Consider the following 9,989-nt stretch of genomic DNA (forward strand, 5'->3'; position numbering starts at 1 on the left):
AAAAAAAAAAAAAAAAAAAAAAGCATAATAGCTGAGTGTAGAAGGGCACATTCTGTAGTACTTTGAGAGGGTGAGGCAGGAGAATCACAGGTTTGTGGCCAGCCTAGGCAATTTAGTGACTTAGCGAGACCTTTTGTCAGAATTTTTAAAAAACTTTTTTAAAAAGGTCTAGTAATGTAGCTCATTGTAAAGGTCTGAGTTCAATCTCTAGTACCTTAAAAAATTAAGAACATATTGAGGGAAATTTTTGAAATGCCATCCTTAGTACTGTAGCCAGAGAAAGGAGACAGCAGTATTTTTTTTTAAAGGCCAGTTTTCTGATGATTATGTTCCAAATATGTGTCTCCCTCAGGGGAGGGAGGCTTTTTGGGGGCAGTGCAGAGCTGCCAGGGCTCGCAGCTGGCTGGGTTGGCTGATGTAGCAAAATTGTCTACACAGCTAAAGTTGAGCCTCCTAAGATCTGAAGACACATTTACATTCTAACACTGGTGGGCGGGTATGCGTATACCTCCATCTCTGTACACGAGTTCATTCTTCCTCTCCCCTCTTTAATGAGAAATGTTTTCTCATAGCACAAACTTAACAGTGCTGGTGTGAGGGCCTGAGAGAGAGGCTGCTGGTTTGTGCCATTTCTAAATTTACATACATATGTGCTGCCACAAGTGTAGGTCCCAAATTTGACCTAGTTTTACTAATTTGGTTTTCTTCCAATATGTAATTTCCTTAACCTGGATTTGAATCCTTTTAATTTCCCTAACATGTGCATACGTTTGTATATCTAGTTATCGTTCTGACTCTTCTTCTAGAGGGTGAGCCTGCCATTTAATGCTTAAGATGAAGTAAAAATTGCCCCTAAACACTGGATGTGGTGGTGCTGTGGTGTGGATTTATAAATCCGAGCACTCTGGGAGGCTGAGACAGGAGGATGGCAATTTTGAGCCCAGCCTGAGCAACTTAACAAGACCCTGTCTAAAAATTAAAAAGTGCTGGGGTTGTAGCTCAGTAAAAGGCCCTGGATGATGTCTTAAATGTTCTTTCTTCTTCCTGTTTACCTGAATGGCTTTACCCACTCTTTAGAAAGAAAATGGACATAAAAACCTGAGGTCTCATTGACATCAGGGATGGGCATTTTGACACTGAATTTTTTCAACAAAATATGACAAGCTTCTATGACTTAGCCATTTGGGTCCTTCTTTAATCCTTTAGGTCTTGATGATGGATATTTATTTCCTCCTCCTCTTCCTCATCTTCCTCCTCCTCCTCCTCTTTTCCCTCTTCTTCCTCCCCCTGAGGGTTGAACCCAAGGAGAACTGAGCTGTATCCTCAGCTCTTGAAGTTGTTTGTTTGTTTGTTTGTTTGTTTTTTGAGACAAAGTCTCCCTATGTAGTTTAGTCTGCCACGGACTGGATATATAGCCCAGGCTGGCCTTGGACTCATGATCCTCCTGCCTCTGTTTCCTGAGTGCTGGGATTGCAGTCCTGCTCCACCATACTCAGCTCTTTTATAAGTTTTGTTTTGAGACTGAGTCTCACTACATTGCCTGCACTTGCTTCCAACATATGCCCCTCCTGCCTCAGCCTCCCAAGTAGCTGGGATTCCAGGCATCCACCAGCGTACCCAGCTATATATTTGTCTCTTCTACTTCTGTCCAACTTTACTGTGAGAACAGGAGTCAAACTGAAGGTGGGCGGAGCTCTAGGCTGGGTGTCAAGAGATGTGTTTGACAGCTCTCCATTTGTGACACGTTCCTACACGACATGTGCCTTAGTTTCCCTGTCTGGCTCGTTTAATAGCGATTCCTCATTGAAGCAGTTTCATTTCCATGGAAGGAGAGATGTCACATGTTATTCAGTAATTCAGTACTTTTCCATCTGTCCAGCTTGGAGAGGTACACATGTACCTTGTCCCTGTGTAGTCCTGTCACTCCCACCCCGCCTGCCCCAACTGTCACACTCTCTGCTGGGCAGAGGTGGAGTAGACAGAGACTCCCCTAAAGAAGTAAACAGTTACCAGAAGGAGATAAAGAAGGGACAGAAGGGACGGGACGGGAAGGGAAACAATGCAAAAGGATTGAGGTTGAGCCTGAAAGAGGAAAGTATCCATCCAGTAGTGCCAGCCGGCCCTTACCTAGCTCTACACAAAGGAAGATGTTTATCATTGCTTCCAAAGAACAAAAAGGAAATAGGTTGAAGCAGAATTTAGATAAGGAAGAGGGTTCCTAAAATTAGTGCAGTTGGCCTGGGGGGAGGGTGATGGGAGAGCCTTCTTCCTCTTTGGGACTATTGAAAGTGGTTTGAGCCGGTTGTGGTGGTGCAGGCCTTTAATCCCAGCACTCCGGAGGCTGAGACAGGAGGATCACTCTGAGTTCTAGACCAGCCTGGGCTACACAGTGAGTTCCAGGTCAGTCTCAGCTACATAGTGAGACCCTGTCTCAAAAAACCAAAAAAAAAAGTGGTTTGAGCCCCGAGAAAAGAGCAGGCGAAAGTGATGGGCCTAGGAGTAGGAACCCAGATGCAAAGATGCAATCTAGGGTGTACAAATCTGAGCACACATATTCAAGGCAAAGAACTCCCAAGTGCAAATTTGGCACAAATAAAAGAACTTGGGTGCTGGGTGGAACTGGTTTTTTTCCACTGTTGACCTGGCAAAACCTTCTTATCTGAGCAGCTGAGCAGGTTTGATGTTTTTATGAAGCGAGATAGAAGCAGAATATAGGCCAGCTTGAAGGTGATAACCACAGAAAAATAAAAGGCGTGGTATTTATGGACATAGTTGTGTGATTAATAGAACCAAGAGGAAGGGGGAGAGAGAATCAGGCTCCCCTGGCCTGGTATTTCACAGCACAGTACTTCAACTGCTGTTACGTGCCCAATGAAAAAGAAATGAAAGGAGATAAAAAGGAAGTGGACTGATTTAAGGCCTGAGTCCTAGTAACGCACTTGCTTTTGAATGGAAAAACTGGCTCTATTCTGGGCAAATACATTCATCCCTGTAATTCCCTAGCACCTCCTGAGTAAAAAACTGGCAAAATGGATTTGTTGTGATATCTGAAAGGCAATGCCTCCCTCTGACTTTCTGTTGGGAAGAAGCTGGCAGTTGGGGACACGAGGTGCACGTCCAAGGGTTGGGTCTGTTGAATACCAGGCCAGTGACTCACATCTGGCCCGAGGTGTGACCCTGGTGTACCCACAAAGCACAACACACCTAGACCATTTGCTGTCAGCTGCTGGCAGGGGCCGGCTGGTTTCTAAATTGCTTCTCTCTGCCAGTAATGGTGTCCTTATGATTCAGAAAGCAATAGTCTGACTCACAGGCCCTGCAACTAGGCCCTCTTCCTGGGCTGCAGTGTGTTGCCTTGTCAGAATCCTCCCTGCCCCCAGACCGTGACTCTGGTTATACATAATCCAGCCTACAGACACCAAGGTCAGAGCAAGGCTGTTTGTACTGTGCTGTGGAAACATCCTGTTCTATCACATTCATTTGGCCCACGGCACTTAAATCACTTCTTACTTTCTCTGCCTTCCCTTTTGCCCTATCATTTCCTAGCCCCCTGAAAAAGCCTCCAGTCAAGTCATAAGAAACTGTTGTTCTAGCGGCCCCTTTTGATTGCTGTCTGGGTGAGTGCCCCCCCGCCAAGAAGGAAGCGTGCCTCCCTGTTTACACTTTGCTAACAGTTCTTCCTGTCCTTTCAGGAAATGTCAATGACCTTCTTGCCATAGGCTTAGGATCCGTTGTTCTCCTATAAACAGAACAGGTTTTGCCATTCCTGTGACAGCTTCTCTTCCCTCCCTGGATGCTGCATCCAGAAGCCAGATTCTTCCTGATCCGTCAGTGTCAGCCGGAATGACCCCCCACACTGAGGGAGAAGCGCCCTGGGGGGACTTCAGGGTTCTCCACATAAGCCCCTGCGGTCAGAGATGAAGTCCTGTCATTTTCGCAACCCCCGAAGTGCCTCCCATAAGAGGTCTTTTGTTTGGCAAAGTAAACATTTAGTAGTAGGCGGTGAGGGAGAGGACCACTGTCTAGGGACAGTGAGGCGACTCTGACCAGGCCTCAGGAAGGCCTGGCATTAGAGAGGGGAGAACCTGGGGTTGTGGTGACAAAGAGCAATGGAAAGAGTAGGAGAGCAGACTGGAATTAAAGACAAACCTAATAGAGCCATTAGCCAGAGAAGTTTTGGGAGAGAAAACTGGACTATCTGGGAAACAGGATCAGAAGAGAGTTCAGGGCATGCAATAGTTAAGAGCTATTGTCTGGTATGGAGGACCAAAGCTTGCTTTTGGTTTCCCTGCTTTTAGCTTTCCATAGGGCATCAGACCTCTCTGATGTTACTTGTCTTTTCTAAAGGCATCTCAGAGACCTTTCACTTAAAAGTCTAGCAGCAGAATTATTGAAAACAACCTGGAACGGAGCCTGCCTGTCCCATCCTTTGTTAGATTCCCTTAATGACTAATTAATTTGTCATGCCAGAGCGGCTGTTCACTCGTACTGTGTCATCTGTCCCGACCCCCTGCCCCCTCTCTGCTGTCACTTACACCAACATGTGTGCTGCTCTTCTCCAGACCTGGCAGAAGCACCTTTGTTTACGTGTGCCCTTGTGTGTGTGAATGAGTGTGTGTTTTTCCTGGCCTTTCTGGATATTTAGGATTTTGGTTTGGAAAATATCATCTCTTTATTCCCCCTTTGTTTTCCTGAAGACATCAGCCAAGACCCTATTCCAGACTCAGTCATCCCTGGGTATCTTTGAGGGGATTGGTTCTAACACCTCTGCTCCAAATCCATGATGGCCAAGTCCTTTATATAAAAATGGTGTGGTGTTTACTTCGCACATCGTTTTGTTTTGTTTTGTTTTGGGCAGTACTGGAGATTGAACTCAGGGCCTTGACATTGAGCGACATCCCTAGACCTTTCTATTTTTTATTTTGAGACAGTCTCATTAAATAGCCCAAGCTGGGCTTGAACTTGCGATCTTCCTGCCTCAGCTTCCCAGAGTGCTAGGATTACAGACATGCACCACCGTACCAGGCTCTTCCCGTGTACTTCAAATGCTGTCTGGACTATTTATAATGTAAATGTTCCCTATGTAAATAGTTGTTATTAGGGAATATGACAGAGGAAAAAAAAAGTCTGTATGTGTTCAGTACAGATGCAGATTTTCCCCAGATACTTTCTGTCCATGGATGGTTGATTCCATGGCTGCAGATCTCATGGATATGGAGGGCTGACTATAATTTTAACATCTAGATTTGCCCAGTTTTTAAAAGTTCGAAGAAGAGTCCTTATCAGCTGATACTGTCTTCCCTGCATGTGCCTGTGATCTTGGTTACTTTTTTCTTGTTGCTGAGACAAAATACCCGGCACCCAAAGTTAAAGGGAGAAGGGTATATTTAGCCCACCGTTTGTAGAGGTTTCAGTCCATAATGGGCTGGCTCCAAGGCAGGGTGGCTTGGCACAGAGGCATCACAGAGGAGACACAGTTCCTGGCACCCACAAGTTGACAAAAGCAACAAGGGGCCTTAACACCATCTTTCTGCCCCTTTTATCTAATCCAGGCAATTTAGGGCGGGGACCACGCACACCTTTAATCCTGGTGCCCTAGAGCCTAGCATTGCACCCTGAATCGATTCCAGATCACACACTCTAGATCCAGCCACCTCTGAGAAAGCCTCACCTATGACCACCTGAGGCTTTGCGAGGGACACCTAGGCACAGCCATAATAACATTTAGGTTTAGCCAGTTTTTTGTTGTTGTTGTTGTTTTTGTTTGTTTGTTTTTTTGAGACAGGGTCTCACTATGTAGTTGAGACTGACCTGGAACTCACTACATAGCCCAGGCTGGTCTCAAACTCACAGCGATCCTCCTGCCTCAGCCTCCCAAGTGCTGGGATTACAGATGTGAGCCACCACGCCTGGCAAGGTTTAGCCAGTTTTAATTGAAGGGCAGTTGCTCCAGACCAGAGTAAACCTTAAGGGGTAAGAAAGAAAAATCACAGGGCTGGGGATTTAGCACAGTGGTTCCACCACCTGCCTCTCAAGTGCAAGGACCAAGGACCTCAGTTCGATCCCCGGTAAAATCACTTCAACCCCACCAGGTTTAGCCCCAGGTTCCCCTGTTAGGATAGAGACTCCAGAGACCAGTGCATGGAGGCGGGGAAGCCTTCTTTTCTGCTCTTGTCTCTGCCTGCGTCCTGTGGGCAGAACTGGGCTCCAGAGAGGTAACAGAACGTGCAGAGCAGGCGCAAAAGCGTCGTGACAAGATCTGTATTCCTGGCCTAGGTCTTCTCATGGCTCATGGTTGGACTTGATCTCTTCCTGCTTTATTGAAAAATCTACACATGAAAAGAAGAAAGCCTGCCAGGAACATTTCTTTAAAATGACTTCTTAGCTGGGTATAGTGCTGCGTGCCTGTAACCCCAGCACCATGTGAAGCTGAGGCAGGAGGGTCATGAGTTCCAGCCTAGTCTGCACGATTTAGCGATGTTGTGAAACCCTGTCTCAAAAGAAAAAAGGCATGGGGGCTCATGCCTGTATAATCCCAGCACTTGGGAGGCAGAGGCAGAACTACTGAGTTCAGGGCCAGCCTGAACTATAAAGTGAGACCCTGTCTCAAAAAACTAAACAAATATATAAATAAATACATTAAATAAATAAAAAGGGACTGGTGATGTCTCTCCAGATGTGAAGGCCCTGGGTTTAATTCCCAGTACTAAACCAAAAAAAAAAAAAAAAAGACTTATTGAAAGAAAGGGGCTCTCTCTCCATCCTTTCTGTACCTCACCGCTCCATCCTTTTAAAAGACAAGAAAAGAAGCAACTGCCTTAGGATTCTATTTATGTTCACCATCTCCTGTCTTTGTTAGTGTTATCAAGAATCCTTTTGGGCCTACATTTTTCCCTTCCCTTATTCGCGAGAAATTTGTGTTTTCATGGCTATGGGACCTCAGGATGTGCTACAGGTCTAAAACAATGATTTAACAGGAAGTAGGGTGTGTTTCTGAGGGGCCAGAAGTAGCCCCTTGGCCTGTACGTGAACAGTGCACCGGCTGGGATGTGAGCCAGGCAGGAAGCCTCTGGAGGGCAGGCTGTGCCTTCCCTGCCTGCGTAAAATGAGCCAGCACTGGAGTCTGTGGCTTTCTTCCTGTCTCATTGGAATCTCCAAAACATCTGTTTCCCCTTCTTTCCTGGAATGAAGAAGTAGCTCGAGGTGCCCAGGATGGAACCCAGGGCCTTGCACACACTAAGCAAGCGCTCTACCACTGGGTGGAGCAGCCCAGCCCTGGGTTGGGGTCTCTCCTTCCAGCCTGGTTTATGTGCTGTCTTTCTCTCCTTCCTCCTGTAAATTAGAGCCAAGGCGCTAACCCTGTTTTACTTCTCTTGCTTTCTCTCCCTTCCACAGGAGAGGCCTGAACCCCCCTCATCGGGTCAAGTCCATCTCCATGACAACTTTCACGGAGCCTGAGGTAGTATTCCTGCAGTCTCGTGGAAATGAGGTGAGCTGCCCCTCGGGGGTGGGGGGCATCAGAAAGCTGCTGTTGCCCTGCCTGCCAGCAGAGCTTTTCCTCAGTATCTTAGAAAACCCCATAGTTTTCTTCTGGGGTTGAGTTTCTCTTAATTTTTTACTATATGAGATTTTTTTGGTTTCGTTTGTTGGGCACTGGGGATTGAATCCAGGGCCTTTGCACTAAGCCACTGCTCTGCTATTTTTATTTTTTTTATTTCAAAACAGAGTCTCACTAAGTTTCTCAGGCAGCATTTGAATTTGGGATTCTCCTGCTTCAGCCTACCAGAGTGCTGGGATCACAGGTGTACACCACCACGCCCAGCTAGTAGATGAGATTTCTTATCTTATGTGTATTTGATTATCTACCTACAGAACCTCAATTATACAAATGTGGTTTGTCTATATACCCTTTTATGAAGGATCAAAAGAAGATCAACATCTTTGTAGGGTGGTCCCTGGGCACTCAGGGAAGTGGTTAGAAGTCTGCACTGATGCCCATTCAGAGACACTGGCTGGGCCCATCCCAGACTGGAGCTGGGGATGGCTCCACTCCCTTGAGGCTTGATTATGTGGATTTACATCTGTCATTTACTTGAAAGTAAGTTAAAGCCCTTCCCCAGCTAACTCTGCTGATTGGAAGTTACTGTCCTTGGGTTACTTACAGTGTCACATCGAGGGCTCAGAGAATTGTCCCTGACCCCATCCCCTTCCAAACCAGTTCTCTTTAATTCTCAGAGCTCTTTCTTTCCTTTTTCAATATGCATAACGATATGTAATTATAAATTTATCTTGACTTGTCTAAGGCACAGACCACCCCATTAGATTAGAAACTCTGTGAGGATGGAGTCTGATTTGTAGGTAACAGGTGTGATCAAACTATACAGTGAATGTTTACATTTTTAAAAAATTTATTACAGTAAAAGAAACATTGCCGTGCGCTCCCCTCAGAATGCCCCCTCACTTCTTATCCCATCACTCTTGCCACTTTCTGAAGTTCATGTTTTTATTCCGTGTGATTTAAAAAACAAAATATCCAGTGACTGCTGCTGTCCAGCGCCATCAGCGGAAAGGCAGGCTCATAAAAACACAACGGGGTCCACATTACCTTTTTCACTCCATCTGGCACTGTGTGACTTCTTGCTCTTCCCCGAAGTCAAAATGACCATGGAAGGCAAGCATTTTTTAATTGATTGGGGACATCAATGCAGCCACAACTGCACAACTACAGACACTCACGAAGGAGGATTCCAGAACCGCTTCGAAAAGTGTCAAGAACAACGCGATGTGTTCAGAGTGAGGGGGAGCATTCTGAGGAAGACCGGTGACAGTGTGTCTTTCACTGGAGTACAGTTTTGAAAAGTTAAACATTTACCATATCTTTTTGTCATACCTCATATATCTACATCCGAGCACTGTGTTCAAGCTCAATAAATCTTTATTGATGGAAACATTGACAGCGGCATCCTGGGGAATGATACACTGTTCATATTTCATGCTTTCTTCTCCAACTCCTCTGTGGCCTGGTTCTGTTCCTTCAGGTCTGCAGGAAGATCTGGCTGGGTCTTTTTGATGCTCGGACATCTTTAATACCAGATTCCAGGGATCCCCAGAAGGTGAAGGAGTTTCTCCAGGAAAAATATGAAAAGAAAAGATGGTAAGGAGGAAGAAAGAGACCGTGCAGACAGTCTGTGCTGTGGAGCGTGTCCAACGCATGCTTCCTCTGACAGTCCAGTTTCCAAAGGGTCTGGGCATTTCTCAGAAGCTGGGCTTGGGTTGATTCTGTTCCACTCAGATTCAGTCAGGGCTAAGTTCTGACTTCAAAATAATCAACATGAAAAAACAATGTGTTCTCAGCTGCCTTCTCCGCAGCTTTTGGGAAGACTGTAGATTAGAGCGGGAGATAGGCTTATGGGAGGGGGAGGTAGTTTTTATAGCTCAACTGACCGACCTTACATATGGGGAGAGATGGCTGAAAGCACATGACCTATAGCCTTCTCCATTGAGCCCATCATTTGATTCATGGTTTTCTGTTTTCCTGATGAAGAAAACAGCAGTTCCATTCTCCTTTGCTTTCTCTGTCCAGGTTTTCTCTCCAGTTGTTTGGGCTTTGGGGCAGATGTCTTTTGGGGCTGTTGGGTGACTTTAAAGTGGGGAAGACAACACAGAAAACAAGGAAATTGACATTGGTAAAACCACATTTTTCATCAGGAGACTGAGGCAGGAGGGCCGCTATTGAGTTCAAGGCCAGCTCGAACTACACAGTAGGACCCTGCCTCAAAAACAACTATGTTCTTGATTCTCACCATAATTACATCAGAATTAAGATGTTTCCTGGGCAGGGACTGTATATACTATAGAGGGAAGAGTTCTTTTTTTGTGTGATACTGAGGATCAAACCCAGCCTTCTCAGTGAGTTACAGTCCCAGCCTTTCCTCTCCACCCTTTTTCCCCTAATATATATATATATTTTTTTTTTTTCTTTTTTTTTT

At 45.7% G+C, this 9,989-nt stretch overlaps 1 protein-coding gene across 5 annotated transcripts in view; it reads left to right on the forward strand.

Moving 5' to 3' along the window:
- Positions 1–9,989, forward strand: part of Agfg2 (ArfGAP with FG repeats 2) — a 28,119-nt gene that overhangs the window by 4,306 nt on the left and 13,824 nt on the right. For all 5 annotated transcript variants that reach the window (XM_010609341.3, XM_010609352.3, XM_010609358.3 and 2 more), the window contains exons 2-3: positions 7,396–7,489; positions 9,039–9,154. In XM_010609341.3, coding sequence (XP_010607643.1) covers positions 7,396–7,489; positions 9,039–9,154 — 210 coding nt within the window. The remainder of the gene's footprint in view (positions 1–7,395; positions 7,490–9,038; positions 9,155–9,989) is intronic.

Source organism: Fukomys damarensis, unplaced genomic scaffold (genome assembly GCF_012274545.1).
Source record: "Fukomys damarensis isolate Sample0158 unplaced genomic scaffold, DMR_v1.0_HiC HiC_scaffold_17, whole genome shotgun sequence".
Classification (NCBI taxonomy): domain Eukaryota; kingdom Metazoa; phylum Chordata; class Mammalia; order Rodentia; family Bathyergidae; genus Fukomys; species Fukomys damarensis.